Here is a 16643-nt window from a genome sequence, read left to right as displayed (position 1 = left end):
TTTTTTTCTTATCACCTCCTCTGCTACTGAATGACTTCAGTCAGTTGTCTAAGGCAGGGATCCGTTCTAATCCTCACTCCTGCGGTGGGTGTTAAGCCTTCCTCTCCCAGCTGCTGGGGGGAGGCCTGCCCTGGTGCCTGCAGCAGGTAGGCAGGTGCCGGGGGCATTTGATGGTGCCCGTACGGCTTTGGGCACAGGTGACCTTCCCAAAGCGCTGGCCGGCTGCTGCCCGCTTCCCCGGCAGGCCGAGCCCCCTCCGTGCCAGCAGCTGGTGGGCCTGCGGGGGACTGAGGCACGAGTGGGGATTTCATGGAAGGAGACAGATTCAGAGATTAAACACACCGCCCAGTTGACATGGCCGCAGCGGGACTGCTGTAAATTAATATGCAAAGTCCTCCAGCCTCCTGCATCCCCCAGCGCGAGGTGAGGGGCCAGGGCCACGCGGCCCGGGGGCACCCCTGCAGCGGCAGCCTCAACGGGGAGCCGGGAGCGCGGAGCGGGGCCTCCCTCGGCCGCACTGCGCGGGTGGGGCGGGGCCCTTGGCGCACGGCAGCGGAAGCGCGGGGAGCGGCAGTTCCGGCGGGCGGCGGCCATGGCGGCGGAGGTGCTGGCTGGGACGGCGGCTCTCGTCTTGGGTGAGGGTCGGGGCGGCCGCTGTCGCGCTGTGCTCCGGCCCGCGCCGCTGCTTGCGGGGCGGCGGGAGATGGTGACGGCCGGTGCCGGGCGCCCTGGCCGGTGGCCCAAGGGCGTGCTCGCCCGGGGCTGTGGGGTCGGGCGGAAGGAGAGCGGCGCGGGGACGGTGGTCGGCGCGGCCGGGCCGGGGAGGGGAAGCGGGAACGGGGCCACTGGGCCCTGCCGGTACGGGCGGCTCCGAGCTGCTACCCCGGGCGCAGCGGCCGAGCGCCTCGGCGGGAGCGGAGAGGTGCAGCTGTCTGTGGCCGCCAGCGAGCGGGGTGGGAGCGGCAGGGCCGGCCCGGGGGCGGTGGCGGGGCCTGGGCGCGGCCGGCGGGGCAGTGCAGGCGCTTTCGGTTTCTGGTTCGGAGCTTGGCGATGGGGGGGCGCGGGCTTGGGAGCGGTTTCCGCAAGAGGTTCCCGGTTTTGGTTCCCCCTGGGCAGCCAGTGACTTTGAGGAGGTCAGCATCTTGGGATGTCCTAAGGCCTTAGCATAACGTATTTACTGCATGGGTTGATTTTTTGCACGGAAAATACTAAATAATTCTTACGCTGTCTGACTAGCCTTTGTTTCTGAAGGTTTATTATTGTTGATAACCGTGAAGGTTTTATATCCTTGTGTGTGTCCGCTCTTCCTCCTTGCCTTTTTTTTTTGTTTGAGTAATTGCCTGTATTTGTTATGTATTACAGATGAGCTGTATGTTTCTGAACGAGAAGGCAGTGATTCCACTGGTGATGGGACACAAAAGAAACCGTTCAAGACTGTGTTAAAGGTAATTGGAAAGCAGCTGCTCTTTTGTTTTGAAGAGCCAAAGGATGCTTTTGGCAGGGAGGGACTTTAAAGCTGGTCCAGTTCCAGCCCCCTGCCAGGGGCAGGGACACCTTCCACCAGGCCAGGCTGCTCTGGCCTTGTCTTTCTAAATGTAAATTTTATACCTGCTTTTACAGCTCTGACCAGTAGGATGTCTGCTCAGTCTCTTGAAGGATGACTTTAGTTCGCATGCAGTGCCATTGACTCTTGTTTATTTATTCCACCTTTTTAGGCTTTGATGACAGCAGGAAAGGAGCCATTTCCTACTATTTACGTGGATTCACAAAAAGAAAATGAGGTGCTGTAGCATTAGAGCTTCCTAGTAGAAATTATTTTAATGTCCCTTTGTGTGAAGGGACACAAATGTAATCTTTTCTGCTTTCTCCTTGGATTGATTTAGAGATGGGCCATTATTTCAAAGTCACAGATGAAAAATATCAAAAAACTGTGGCACAGGGAACAAATGAAGAATGAAGCGAAGGAGAAGAAGGAGGTAGGTTGCAGATGATGCCAAGCTGGAGGAAGCATACCACTTTTCTTTTCCAAAAACATTAAACAGCAGTGTTGTCATTCCCACTCCTCTAAAAAAGTTTCAGCTTGTTCTTTGTCCGTGTCACTGTTTTGCACATGCATTAGTTACAACTTGCCTTTGTTTGTATTGGGACAAGTTGCCTGAAACTGGGTGAGTTTTGAACAGTTGCAATCTTGGCTTTAGACTTTCTGGGAAAAAAATGAGAAATGTATCTGTGCATTGGTTCTCATCCTGGTCATGAATTAGGGCAGGTTTAGGCCCCAGCAAGGTAACATCGAGGCTTTTTATGACGTGTGTCTGTAAACATACATTATAGTCTCTGGTAATTGTGGAGAGTAGGAATCTTATAAAGCCTGCTTGCAGCTGTTTAATACTTTTTTTTTAATTAAAAAAAAAAGGCAGAAGATCTCTTGAGAAGAGAGAAGAACCTGGAGGAAGCTAAGAAGGTTGTTATCAAGAATGATCCTAGTTTTCCAGAGCCAAAATGTGTGAGTAAGATCCAGTGAGCTTGATACGTGGCCTGTGTTGGAGCATCTTGTCTGCACAGAGAGTGAGTCTCTCTGCTTTCTGGCTCCGGCAGCTGTTGAAGTCTACTGTCTTGTTACTGTCCATCAATGCAGCTTTGCTTTTCCGATTATACAGACTTTGGTCTTTCTCGTGTGCTTGATGGGTATCTGAACTTTCTTAGTTCACACATGAGACTTCTCTGTTTGTCTGCTGGCAGAAACCATATTTCTGTTTTTCAAAAAGTTCATTAGTTTTGCTTTGTTTGATTATTGCAGTGGTGGAGAGTGAAGAAACAGTGCTGGTTAGAGGATGTAATTTTGGTTACTGAGACATAGAATATAGTTCTTACTTGGCTCTTTGTAGAGTCCTGCTGGATGTGGTGATCTGGTGCAATCCTTAGTAAGCAGATACCATATGTGCTGCCCTGTGACAGGTGTTTGGATAGACCCTGTGTAGAAGAGGGTTTTGATCAGAGACCTGCACTCTGATGGCTGCTCTTTGAGAAAGGGGCAGCCAGGCCCAGCTGCACCGAAATCACAGTCTCTTCTAGACCAGTGTAATGTAGCAGTCCTTAGCTGCCTGAGATGTGATGCATTTTGAAGGTGTCTGCTGGGTTGTTCTGCCTATAGCAGTGTTAGTACCTCAGCTACACATTTAGATGTACCCATGTCAGATCCAGATACTCTGCTAACTGAACTCATCCTCTAAAGGCATTCACTGTCTTGAGAAATTAATCCACGGTGCATTCAGAGTGCCAGAAAACATGCCTGAGGCATCCTTTCCAAGTCTTTTGGTGATGCAGTGCACCTTGGATTTCCAGTAATAACCAAATACTCCAGTCTTAGGATGTGAGCTGTTACATGTTTTCACTTCTCCTTTCGGTCAAACAAACTCAAAAGTGAGCTTCTTCAAAAGCTATTACAGTCCTTGGTTGCTACACGGCAAAGTAAGCCTTCTAAATAGAAAGGACTCTATGTGAAGCCTGGAAGTGCTGTCCCAGTGTACTGCCTGTCCTGGCTAAAGTATTATTTCCTTACTAAACAGCTCTTCAGTATTGGCAGCTGTGCTTATAGCCTGGGTGGAACTTTGCTTCAAGTGCTCCTGGTAGGAGCTATTGGGGAGGGAGGTGTCATATACACATAGACATATGCTAAGTAATTACGTGAAAAACACAGTCTAAATGGTGAATCATTTCTCTCTTTGATTGCTTTTATTCCCGGCTTTACAGGTAAAGATTAATGCTCTGGAGGCTTACAGAGGCCAGAGAGTGAAGATTTTTGGCTGGATTCACAGATTACGGAGGCAAGGTAAACCACAAGCATTTAGAAGTTACTGAACCTGTGGAGAGAGATGGAACAAATACCATAGCCTTCAAAATTCGGACACTTAGAATGAATCAGGCAGCACCTGTTCTTAAATTTTTAAACTATCAGTTAGGTGTTCTCTTTGGTTTATCACAGTGGTCACAACAACACTGAAAATTCTGCATGACAAGTAAGCATGCGGACATTTCTTAGTCAAAATCTTAATGGGATTTTCAGTTTGGAGCCCAGTCCTGTGGAATTTCTTCAAAAGATTTGTTCTATGTTTTAAACTAATCCTGCAAACTGAGTAGCTAACAAGCATCTGCTCATAGTGAAATCAGCAAATTGGAATTGTAAAGTTACATAAAGTAGCATAACTTCTTTGACCGTAAATACTTGCTATCAAAATGATTGGTATTCTAGTTAGCAAGGTAGCTTCGGTTGGGGCATGGGAGTGCATGGCAGAGGTGCTTCTGACTCCACAGGTACTTGTTCAGATTATCATTGAAGGACTTGATGAAGCAGTTGTGGATCTGGATATCATGAACAGTTTCTAGCAAATTATTTTTGTCATTATATGCTTTTGTGGAGAGGTGGGTGACTGCTTTGCCCATGTCAGGTGTACCTTGGGCCTGTGAGTTCAGCATTTCTGCAGATAGACTTGTAGTCCCTCAGGACCCGAGGGACATCTCAGGTCTTGGCATGGCAGTGCAATCCCAACCCGGTTGATGTTGGAGCAGGCTTTGCTCTTGATGTCTGTTGAAACTTACTTTAACTTGTTATACAAAATACAGCTCTCTGAAAGGCATTTATAACTGTGCTAATGCCTCAGTGCTTACCTGAATCATCTGTTTTTTAAAAAGGAAGAATGTGATCACAGTCCTTCTGTAATAATCTGCACAGGGGTAATTGGTATGTCTTGGGAGTGGGGCTCTCCAAATGGATCGGTGAATAAAGCTGAGGCACTCTGGTGTTTGTTTTTTTTCTTTTTAACTAGGAAAAAATTTGATGTTCATTGTTTTGAGAGATGGCACGGGTTTTCTTCAATGTGTCCTTTCAGATGACCTGGTAAGTTGTGATGATTTAATTCTGTTCCATCATTTCATAAGTGTTCATACCTCATCTGGTTTTCTTTCGTACAGACAATTGTAAGCTCTCCTAAACCTACTGATTAAGTTCTATTATTGTTAAATTGTATCTCCTACTAGTAGAGATTATTTTTTTTGTCAATGTGAGAACTATTTAGAAGTGACTAGGAGTTAATCTTGTCTGGGACTCCAGTAGATGTCATAGCAAAATAAAAAAATTACCTTTACTATGCCTTTGTCTCTTTCTCTCCCTGCAGTGTCAGTGTTACAATGGGCTAATTCTTTCTACGGAGAGCAGTGTTGCAGTGTACGGTATGCTGAACCTTGTTCCTGAAGGCAAGCAGGTACGGGAGCTAGTGTGTTTGGGTTCTCCTCTTTAACAGTTGGTCATTTTCCTGGTGGAAGGAAAAGCAGATGTAGAAGTTATTACTAGATTATTTCAGTGGGAACTTTATTTAGCGAAAAGAACAAACCTCCAAGGCTGCTGCTGTCACCCACAGTTCAGTGTGTGACAGGTGAGCTATGTGACTCTTCTGGTTTTGCCTGAAACAATTTTCCACTGATATGTGCCATAGATGTGGGAAATTATGTTAAAAAACAACATAGCTTTATTTTTCCCTAACAAGAGGCTTATTCAGTTTTCATGAGGCTAAGAGTTTGGGAGTGTCTCTTTTTTTACTGAGATGGGTTTGTAGGCTCTTCACCATGTTGTATTTGGCAGGCGTATGAACTAGGCAATGTAACTTTTTTAATAAAACTTTGTTTATAATGGTGGTCTCATGTTAGCGACTTGGCAAGTGTGATTTTAGGTTTCAAAATGTGATGCTGCTTAGGCCTTGTGCACCTCTCATTCCAGTCTAGATCATCTACACCCTGTTACTGTTTGGAAAATTGTTTGAGGTTGGGGCTAAAACCATGTTAAGCAGCTAGGTATGAAGGATGGCCCATAAAAAGGCAGGAGAGAAGCTTTCAGAAACCATTATCTGTGACAGCAACTCAGTGTACTCGTGAGGACATGCAGGCCTGTGTCAGGGTATTTACTGAAAATTATTTTAACACTTCTTAGTTATTAGGAGATGACTGAAAGACAACCAAGTTGTGTCTGTGTTACAAAACTTGGGATGCAGAAACAGCAAGCAAGCTCAGGCCACGTTTGTTCTATTTAAATCTTAAGTAGTTGTTTTAAAGACATGAGCTCCTGATAGCTGCTTATATTAATGTCCTTTTTCTGTGAAGGAGAAAGCAAAGCAGTAATGATGAGATTTAGAGGATAGATAGATGTTTAATGTTGCTAGTCTGTAAGCTTACCTCTTCCTTTAGATACATATTAAAAATTGTCATCGGCTCTTGCAGTGAGAGTTGTTCTTCTCTGTGGATTGGCAATCTATATTCTCCTCTGTGGTCTCTTGAGAAAGTGTACTATCTTTAGTAAGATAACAGGGAGAAGAAGCATGTCTGGAAAAAAAAAACCAAACCACGTCTGGTCTGTGGACAGGGCTCGGCCCTGGCGTGGGGCCCTCTGCTTGCCACATGGCACAGACAGGACTGGTCAGATCAGCCAGCCTGAAACCTGCTATTGTCACGTTGTGGTGAGATGCTACCTAGTGCAGAAAGATTGCTCAGGTGTCCCTGGCAGGCGGTTTCAAAAGTACCTGTAGTGAGCTAGATCTTCCTCCATCATGATCCAAGCAATTTTTAATTTGAAGTTTGAGAAAAGGAGAATATGGCTCAAATAGGACAAAGAACAAAATACCTTGAATGTCATACTGCAGTCTTAGCTCTGCATTTTCTTCTAATAGATGGGAAGACTCTTCACTCTGTGTGCAGTGCTCTTAAGGTATACAGGAAGGTTCTTCATACCATTGTGTTGTGTTGTAGCACCATGTAAACTACTATGAAGAAAATTAACTATCCCAGCCAAAATTAGTATGCAGTGTAAATTACCACAGAATGGTTTGGGCTAGGAGGAAGCTCTGAAGGTAATAATCACGAAGGGTCTGCCCTGTTCTTGAAGAATATCTAATGTGAGGTCAGGCTGCCAAGTGTCTTGTCCAAATGGGTTTCTGAACATCTCCAAGGATGGAGACTGCAGTCTGGCTTGGCCTATGCCCTAGCGTTTCAACGCTGTGCAAACAGTTTTTTCTTTATAGCTGATTGAAATCTCCCTTGTTGTAACTGGAGATATTTGTCCTTTTGCTGGACGCATCCAAAGAGATTCTGGTTCCATCTTCTGTATAACCACGCATTAAATAGCTGAAAGTAGTAAGTAGTTTGCCCCTGCTTAGCTTTCTGTTCTTCCAGCTGAATAAACCCAGCTGTCTGTGATACTTAAACTGAATGCATCTGGAAGCTTCTAATTATCTGAGTGTAGTACTCAATCCCATTCACGTTAAGTCTGAGAGACTCATGGTGGGTTGCAAATGGCACTTCTAAGTGAGCTATGACCAAATTACAAAGCAGTCACTTTGAAAATACTGCAATTAGGATTTTAGCATCTTTTGTTTAAACCAGATTAACATCTTTGCCACGATGCCAGATGGTGACATCCAAGGGGCAAAAAAAGTGGACTTCTGAAATGTTTGTTTCTCTTCAAATTGGCAGGCTCCAGGAGGCCACGAGCTGAACTGTGATTATTGGGAGCTTATTGGTCTGGCCCCAGCAGGAGGGGCTGACAATCTACTCAATGAGGATTCAGAGGTTGATGTGCAGCTTAACAACAGGCATATGATGATTCGAGGCGAGAATATGTCCAAAATCTTCAAGGTGCGCTCCATGGTAGTGCAGGCCTTCAGGGATCATTTCTTTGCCAATGGCTATTATGAAGTAAGTATGTTTTCCCTTGTCAGCAAGTGACTACTTTAATGTCCTGGCTTCAAGACTTTTTTTTTCCTGAAAAAAATGTGTAGATTTTCTAATTGATCTGAAAGGGGCAAAAGAAAAGCTGTTTCTTAGGAAACTATTACTTGATTGCTTTCATAGAGATAGATCTCAAAGGTGTGTAGGCACTTCTGAGAGGTGTAACTGTTACGGTATGATTCCCCAACAGCCTGCATACCTCTTTTTAATGTGCTGAAGGATATCAGACTGAAGTGCTTGGATGCGTGCGTACAAAAGCTTTGTAGATGGTGTTCTGGAAGAGTGTGCCTTACGTCACTGCTCTCGCATGTTGTCATCCTTGTCTTTAATTCTTCACTCAAGTAATTGTAGTTCTGTTCTTTAACAGGTCACACCACCAACTTTAGTCCAGACACAGGTGGAAGGAGGCTCAACTCTGTTCAAACTCGATTATTTTGGTGAAGAGGCATACTTAACGCAGTCATCACAGCTCTATCTGGAGACCTGCATTCCAGCGTTAGGAGATGTTTTCTGTATTGCTCAGTCATACAGAGCTGAGCAATCCAGGACCCGCAGACACTTGGCAGAGTATGGAAAGAGTATACTACTTTGCTATTTATGTATAAGCTAATTTATAAAGCAGGGGAGTAGCAGTCAGTTAGATGACATAATGTACAGCAAGCAGACGGCATAATGCTAATGCAGAAGGTCTGAGCAAAGTATATTTGGGGGTGATACCTTGTCTTGGTGAATGTCTAGCGGGTCATAATACATTGACGATTGACGTTTAGTGAAGGAAGATCTCTGTGAAACAGCTGATACATTTTTAGGAAGCTGTGTTTTTTTAGAAAATACAGTTGATACTGTTGTCTTTTTTTTTTTTTTTATGGCTTTATTTCCTTTACACTGTAGAGGTGGGAGAAATGAAAAAGGGGACAAAAGCGTGTGTGTTTGGGTTGTGGGTTTTTTAGTGAGAATTTTTTTCATAGCTAAAAGATTTGTTGCTTGTGTATGGTTTTATAATGGTGTGACTTCATGTTTCAGATACACTCACATTGAAGCTGAATGTCCTTTTATAAGTTTTGAGGATTTGTTGGACCGTCTGGAGAGCTTGGTTTGTGACGTAGTAGACAGAGTCTTGAAATCTCCTGCATCAAGCTTACTGTATGACCTAAACCCGGTAGGCAGCAGTGTGGAACACTCGTGACTAGCCAAGAACATAGATCTTTAGCCTTTCTTGGTCAGCACGTTCATTTGGGGAAGGCAGGGCACGGCATAGCAGTGGGCTCTGCTTGCTTACTGTTATTAATAATAGTAAGTGTATTAAATAACATCAAAAGAATGAAAATGCTGCAAGGCTGGTAATGACTCTTCTAGAAGCCGGGGACTGTGGGGGAAGAAGTTTCCTGCTAGCAAGTTCTAGGAGCCAGCAATGTGCTGGGACTTATTGCAATGTGTACTGTACCAGTGGAATAAAAACCTCTATCCCAGAGCTCGTAATATTGATCGGCTAGTACTTGTAGATTGAGCACAAGGGAGCAACGGAAGAATGGTGTTTTACTTTCCACCCTGGAATGTGAAGCTCTAAAGCTATTTTATTTGTTAGAGACCCTTTGTCTTCTGTTGCCTTTGCAAAGAAGATGGCTTTAAGAGACTGCTAACTATCTCCATCACTAGTTTTTCTCTCAGAGCACGTACAAAGTCTTTTGCCTCTGTTATTTTCACCTTTTTCCTGATAAACACTGGGAGGTTCAGTTTTAAATTTGGGCTGAGACAGGGGTCAGGAGGTAGGAAGAAGCAGAACTCACCTCACAAAGGTGGATTCTGAAGCCGTTCTGTGTGCAGGGCAGCAAAAATATTCTTTTGTAGCCTTGCCCATGGAACTTCTGCTAATGGCTCAGTTCGAAACACCTACACATGCAATGAATTTGTACAGAAAAGGGAATAGCATTGAAAATACTTCCTTTCTTTCTCCTGCCATCTTTTTCAGCTTCTGTTCTGTGAGCTGTACTGGACTTGGAAGATGGTTATGTTTGGTTCTATCTTTTCAGTACTGAGCTTGATTTGTTTGTTTAATAATTTATTGATGGATGAGCTGGGAAGAGTCGTGTGTATGCTTCAAGTCTGGAAGTGGACTTGCTAATCAACTAGAAAAATAATCTTTAAAAATGGTACTCTTCCAACTGTCTTCATGTCTGCTCTTATTTACAGGGCTTCAAGGCCCCTAAACGTCCTTTCCGACGAATGAACTATACTGAAGCCATTGAGTGGTTAAAGGAACATGATGTGAAGAAGGAAGATGGCACTTATTATGAGTTTGGGGAAGTAAGTCTTTCTGAGGCTCTTTAGAAATTAAAACCAAACAAAATCCCACTGCCCTGCACTCAGGGTATAGAAGGCCCTCGAAGAACAGCATGTTTGGACTACGATGCTGTTAGGCTTACTGTTGCTGTGTGAATCTGTTGTGTTTTGTTTGGAATTACATAGATAACAAGTAAAGTTCTAGTCCCATTTAAGTTAAAGAGAGCTTTGCTATAAACTTAGTTTATCCAGAAGCCTGGATTTTTGTCTGGACTGTGCTGGGAGATGTAGTGAATTCTTTTATTGGGGAATGCAAGTGTGGGTTGGGTTTTCCACGTAATGTCTTCAAACATTGGAACCAAAATCTGTTTTGACATCTGTCCATGTGTACCCTGTCTCGCTGTTCTCCAACATGTAAGACAAAATTATTTGAAGGAGATCAAGAGGACTTGACAGTGTAGTCATAGTCATCAAAGGATTTAAGAGAATTTTTTAGGAGGACATGATATAATTGTTTAACTTCAAAGTCTACACAGCATATTCTGCAGGAACCTTGGCAGCTCAAAATCAGATGTGTTGGGGTTTTTGCTGTTACTGTTTTTCCCATCTGTATCAAAGATGATAGAGGTAAAGGGAGAGGAAGGCCTTCATACTGCACCAAACTTAAGGTTCTAGAGGGAAATAAGGATTCTTACTTCCTTTCCCCCATTGTGGGGCTGATATTTGCTTTGTGAGCTGCCCTTGTGCAAGGCCTGTGTTCGTTGCACTTTCCTTGCTGCGCATACTGTAGTTGGCTCTGCCCTCACTTTCACAGCAGTCAGTGCTGTAACGCAGTGTTTGGTTGGATTAAAACAAGTAACAGGTGTGACTGGTTTTTCCTATTAAAGAAAATTCTGATCTTCTGACTTTGAATCAGAATCTTAAGAAAAGTCTGAGCATTGGCTGAATAAAAGTTCAAATTAAGCCTTTTTTGGATAGACAGTTTTTTTGACTAAGCAAAGTATGTTTGTTTAACAAGCCATGATGACGACATCACTGATGTTCCCTGTCTGTTAGTGTAAGTGTGGTGTCATCCTTCACTTCTCTCCAGTTTTTAAACAATAAAATCGCTGAATTGATCATAATGAAATTTGTGCTAGGTTTTTCACCATTTATCAAATTTCAATCAGAAAATGTAGATAAGAAACAAATAACCTCATCTATGTAACCGATCAGTTGAGGTTTCTGAAAAATAGCCCATATATATAACAAGGAAATGCTTAAACTTCTTAGTCTTGAGGTTTGTGGAAAACAGTATTGGGGAGGAAGCAGATTTGACTCTTCAGTGTTTACTGGTTTGGAAAGTCTCCATTTCAGGTTAGGATTTCCTCAGTTTTCTGTCTGAAACAGTGGGAAGACTTGGCTTTTAATTGAACAGATTCCCCCCCTCAACATGTATGTTTTTTATATATAAATATATTTTCTTCTAAGATAAATTGTTTTAAAAGTTTAGGTACACTAGGATGAATGTGTGGATATGTGTGTTGTGAAACTGCATTTGTTTCATGCCTGATACATGTGGGACTCCAAGGTATTGGAGTGGTTTTGGCTTTAAGTATTAAAAAAGCCTTCTTTAACCTTAGGATATTCCTGAAGCTCCTGAGAGACTGATGACAGACACCATTAATGAGCCAATCTTGTTGTGCCGATTTCCTGCAGAGATAAAGTCTTTCTATATGCAGCGCTGTCATGATTATTCCCGCCTTACTGAATCTGTAAGTTGGTATTTTATGTAGTGTTGCAGGCTTCTGCGTAAGCATGGGGAATGTCAGTGTGAGTGAGCATAGAATGAGTAAGTACTCCAGGAGAATCTTAGAGAATTCTTACCAGGTTTTGGGTTGGGTGTCTTTTGGTGTGGCTTGTTGATTGTGCAATAAATAAAGTAACTCTGAAGTGCTAATAACGTGGGTAGATGATAGTGAGTGTGTTCCTCACTGACCTCAGGCAAGGGCTAGTCTAATGACAATACTTCTGTGACTTCTCCGAGACTGTATTGTCTAAACACTGGCTGTCAGGCGGCCAGGAAGAGGGTGGTTATTAGGAATGTTGCTGGGTTTGTGGTTTTGTGGTGGTGTGTGGGGTTTTTTTGTTGTTTGTCTGTTTTTTACAGGTCAGTGTGGCCAAGAGTATTAGAGATTAGGGAACCTAGTTAGTTATTTTATTCCATCTAAAAATTGGGTCTGGAAGGAACTGCCTGCCTTCCTGTTGTGCAGAATTAAATATACATGATAAAATATGTTATGGAAATATAGTTGCAAGTTTGGGTTATTTTTCTTCCCCCTCCTACAGGCAGGTTAATTGTAATAGTTTGACCTTATGCTGTGTTTTGTAGGTTGATGTGTTGATGCCTAATGTTGGTGAAATTGTTGGAGGCTCCATGCGTATCTGGGACAGTGAGATGCTACTCGAAGGCTATAAGAGAGAGGGCATCGATCCCACACCATACTACTGGTATACTGATCAGGTTTGTAAAAGATTTAGATGTGTTGCTTGTCAGCTATGATATTTGATTTTTTTTTTTTCCTTAAACTTGCTCTTAAAGTGATGCAGTCTGAATTGTATTTCTGGTGGCCCAAAGTAGATAATTATTTAAGCATTGCCAAAATGCAATGCGTAACAGTTTCCAGTCTGTTAAAACTGCTGCTGTTTGCTGCGGTTGCGTGCTGCCCTTACCAGATGACCTTCATTAGGCTGCTCTGTGCAGGTGTATTCTTCTAATAATGCCTTCTGCGGCACTGTTAGATAAAGAGAAGTTGGTCTTCACGGATTTGAATGGCTAAGCTCTAACTAGTGTAAGGGGAGAGGAGGAGGTAGTTGGAAAAGAATCGTTGAGATTTCTTTTTCACCTTTCTTTTTCCTCTTCTAGTCCTTACATTGCCCCAGGAAACTCGTGACAAGTAAGCACAAAATGAAAATTTTGTGTAAACAAAAAAATGAAAAATGCCTGAACCATTTTCCTCATCATTCAGAAAATAATCTTGGGTTTGCATTTTTTTCCCAGTCATAATTACTGCAATTATATAAATAACAAGAAAATGTTTAATATCTACTCTCTGGTTTTAATTTCACAGAGAAAATATGGTACATGCCCTCATGGTGGATATGGTTTGGGATTAGAACGGTTCCTAACCTGGATTCTGAATCGACACCATATCAGAGATGTCTGTCTCTACCCACGCTTTGTCCAGCGCTGCAAACCTTAGCTGTCCTTGTGGTAAACTCCAAGAAAACTGAGCAAATGATGATTGAAAAGGAATGATATACTGTATACTACAGCCTGTCTGAGAACAAGACTTATTGCAACCTGTTTCTAATACTAATACTGATTTAGGGTGTGAAAAGGAATATAAACAAACCCCTTTTTTAAAGTAAAATGCTACTAATTAACTGGAAGAAGCCTCATAAAAAAAATTGTTAGGTGTGGTTATGCTTTCAAGGCAACATAGAACAAAGATCCCAATAAGCTGTCATTTAAAAAACAAGATATGCTTCTGCTTTTAATTTCTGTGATTTAAAAGAAAATAAGCTCAGCATTGGAATTTTTGTTGTTCTTTTATTATTATTATTTGCTTTAATTTTCATCTGTTTTCTCTTGATTTCTTGTTGGAGAGATCAGGATTTCAAGTTTTTTAAATTCCCAAATACTGACCTCAGAGAATGGCATGAAAAAGACATCATCTGAAGAGCTCAACAGAATATAAAATTGGTATTAATTCTGTTGTGCGTTGCACTTTTTTTAGCTCCTACTGTTTTTAATCAAAGTTCTGATTTAGTTTATTCAGTAGCAAGGTATGTAGTATTTACCACACAATTCCACTGCAAGAGATGGGGGTGGCTGGTTGGGGTTTTTTTCCAGATTATTTATTGGTTAGAAATGATGAGGCACCTGGTGAGGTAGGATTTGCTACTTTTTCCTGGTACCTGTGGATGCAGCGCTGTAAGTGGGTCCATGCACACCCCAGCCTGTGCTGAATGACAATAGGAAGGGAGCACTGTCTGTTAGCTCGTAGGCACTGGGGTAGTTTGTGGTGCCTTCCAAATTAAGGTTCTGCCATCTGTTTCAAACCAGAAGTGACCAAGACCTAAAGAAACTGATAACTTTGAAATACAATTGGATTTCAGCATTGTATGCTGACTGAATTGCTGTCCTCTCTAGATGAACTGTAGTTCAAGCAGGGCTTTCCCGTCTCATGCTGAAGTACGTTTTCATAGTAGAGCAGTTCCATGTTTCCTAGCTGGCTCCATGTTCTCTTGTGCCACTGCATCTGAGCAGATTCTCTGACTGTACTCAAGTTATTAAATAGGATTAATGAAATATTTAACGTGTTGTCATCTGTATGCTTTTTAATCATAAATAAAGTAATTATTTTTACTAGAGAGGAAAAAAAAATCGGTAGGTGCATCATTCGCTATCTGCACTGAGATTTGATCTGGATTTGCCATTCACAGAATTGTTGAGCTGTGCAATACCCATATTTTTGTAATAAATGACTGGTTTCCTTCATCTTGCATGTTAAAAATATAAACTGGTCTAAATTGGCAACCAATAAATTGTGGCAACGTAAGTTGGTGTGCAAGAGGGTAGTTCTTGACCTCCAATGTCTATTCCTTTCCTTTTACTTAGCCTTTATAGCTTACTTGCTTAATATAGTCAGTCCTGTCACAGACAGTATCTATGTGGGCAAAAGCACAGGAAAAGGGAATTTCCAAGTGCAGGAAATACATATTCCAAAAAAATGGCACTAGCTTTTTTTCTTTTTGAACTAAATCCCCATTAACTCAAAGGCATGTATTTTTATAGTTTGGATAGACCACCCCAGCTACCCAGCTGAAACATTCTAGAAAGAATAAATGAGAACAAAAGGGGTGCTTGAATAATTGTTTGCCAAGGCAGCAGCTCTTGGGGGGGGAGTGCATGTGACTTTTGCCTGCTTGTAGCTGTGGCTGCCCAAAGCCAGCCTGGTTTGTAAGCAGCGTTAACATCTTCCAACTGTACCAGTTGGCGAGGCAGAAGTGAGGTTATTTCCAGAGCTGTTAAATGTCTGGATTTAATGTCTTGGGGTTTGTTGGGGGGCCACTGTGGCATTGCTGCTTATGACCTGAGGGGTGCCCTGCCAAAGCAGGGAAGGTGAGTAGGGACTGCACTGCACAAGGATGAAGGAAAGATGCTCTAAGATGTGAGCAGTGCTAAGATGGTTTTCTTTCTTACCCACCTCTTTGAATTCAACCTTTTCCCAGTCCTTTTGTAGCTACGGTAGAAGAAAATCTTGTACAGTGACATGCCTTAGCGCTCTCTCTCACACTTGCCCTACTCCATTTTTGATGGGTGGTTCTTTGTCCAAACACAGAACTTAAAAGATTCTTTTAAATACCAGCAAAAGTATAGTCAACTGCATATTTCCTGTGGTTTGGGGTATTGTTGCATGTGTTGAGTACATAAGGTAAAGGAAAAGATCGTACTAGAAAAACATCACTTGTTTGCAATCAGTTTTCTGTCCTTAAAACTGGCAGGGCTGAGCTACTTTGTAAAGGTTAAAAGCCTTCGTATCAGGGGAGCTACTAGCGGAATTCATGGAGACTGCTGTGCAGTTCTATAATCTGCCTGTGGAGCAGAGGTGGTGCTGGGCAAACCACCTGCCTGGGAAAGATCCCCAAATTAAGGGAAATATCCCTGAATTAAGCAAAAGCCAGTGCAAATCTACCGGTGGAGTAATAAGGAGTAATTTCTTAGGCAGCCACTGCAATGTTGAAATGCTGCTTCAAAACAAACCTTTGCTATGTTAAATGGGATTGGTGTAGTTCCTGATTTACCAACAAGGCTCAATTCAGGTTTTTGATCATCAAGAAAAAAAAACCCTACTTTTAGAGACTGAGAAATGATAAATGTTATCTTGGGTTTTATTTCCGTGTCTCATCAGTTGTGGTTTTTGTGTGGTGTCGTCTTTTTTTTACTGTGTTCTTACAAAATTTGCTGAGTTTGATTATGTCTCCAGTGATTTAAAACATGATCCTGGGTGTTTCTGCCAGCTATCCAGAAAGCTAGTTCCCAAGCTCTCCAGCAGCAAAGCTTTTTGATTTTAAGTTCTTATTCAGGGCTGATTTAATCACATTTGCTGCTAGATGTGTTCTTTGAGCTAGCAGTGTTCCTAGGTCCTTCCTATCAGAGTTCAATGTTTCGGTCCTCCTTCCCAGTATGTTTACCTTGTATATGTGGGCAATACTGGTCAGGTACTGGGGGAAGCAAAGCAGCTCATTGGTCTCACTGGCTGTTAGGACTCCAGGGACCAGAGGGAACAGCACTTTCCTCCGGGCTCCTTCGCAAATTCCAGTGCAGCTTACATCACTTGCAGATTATGATTGCTAATAATAGCTCTCAGAAAGACACTGCAGCTGCTTGGAGTACAAGAATACTTGAGTTTGTTTTTATTAGAATGTATAAACCTGCAAAAGAGGAGAAAATGTGGAATGAGGACTTGGACTTCTCCTCATACTGTTTAATCTTCCCTCAAGGTATCTCCGCAGTCAGACTGGTAGTTAGATTGTTAACTGGTGAA

General features: G+C 42.6%; 1 protein-coding gene across 2 annotated transcripts; it reads left to right on the top strand.

Moving 5' to 3' along the window:
- Nucleotides 1–592: 592 nt before the first annotated feature.
- On the top strand, nt 593–14654 carry LOC119140616 (asparagine--tRNA ligase, cytoplasmic-like). Of its 2 annotated transcripts, none has more exons than XM_037372100.1 (15): nt 593–635; nt 1363–1445; nt 1716–1781; nt 1884–1976; nt 2414–2503; nt 3751–3829; nt 4824–4894; nt 5172–5258; nt 7516–7737; nt 8138–8337; nt 8794–8929; nt 9961–10074; nt 11673–11804; nt 12422–12553; nt 13161–14654. In XM_037372100.1, the coding sequence occupies exons 1-15, from the start codon at nt 593–595 to the stop codon at nt 13290–13292; spliced, it is 1680 nt and encodes a 559-aa protein (XP_037227997.1). In that variant the 3' UTR covers nt 13293–14654. The 2 variants fall into 2 exon arrangements, with proteins under 2 accessions (XP_037227997.1, XP_037227999.1); XM_037372102.1 differs by lacking the exon at nt 593–635 and adding an exon at nt 1113–1133 and having other exon boundaries at nt 13161–13292.
- The last annotated feature ends 1989 nt before the right edge of the window (nt 14655–16643 follow it).

The sequence above is a fragment of the Falco rusticolus genome, chromosome W, assembly GCF_015220075.1.
Source record: "Falco rusticolus isolate bFalRus1 chromosome W, bFalRus1.pri, whole genome shotgun sequence".
Classification (NCBI taxonomy): Eukaryota; Metazoa; Chordata; class Aves; order Falconiformes; family Falconidae; genus Falco; species Falco rusticolus.
Note: the sequence above shows the minus strand (reverse complement) of the source record. Positions and strands in the feature narration are given on the sequence as shown.

Bases quoted from the DNA above. Each gene is read 5' to 3' on its own strand.
- LOC119140616 (XM_037372100.1), top strand. From the start codon at position 593: ATGGCGGCGGAGGTGCTGGCTGGGACGGCGGCTCTCGTCTTGG. The intron at 1,782-1,883 runs GTGCTGTAGCAT...GGATTGATTTAG, and splicing joins ATTCACAAAAAGAAAATGAG to AGATGGGCCATTATTTCAAA. The intron at 1,977-2,413 runs GTAGGTTGCAGA...TAAAAAAAAAAG, and splicing joins AAGCGAAGGAGAAGAAGGAG to GCAGAAGATCTCTTGAGAAG.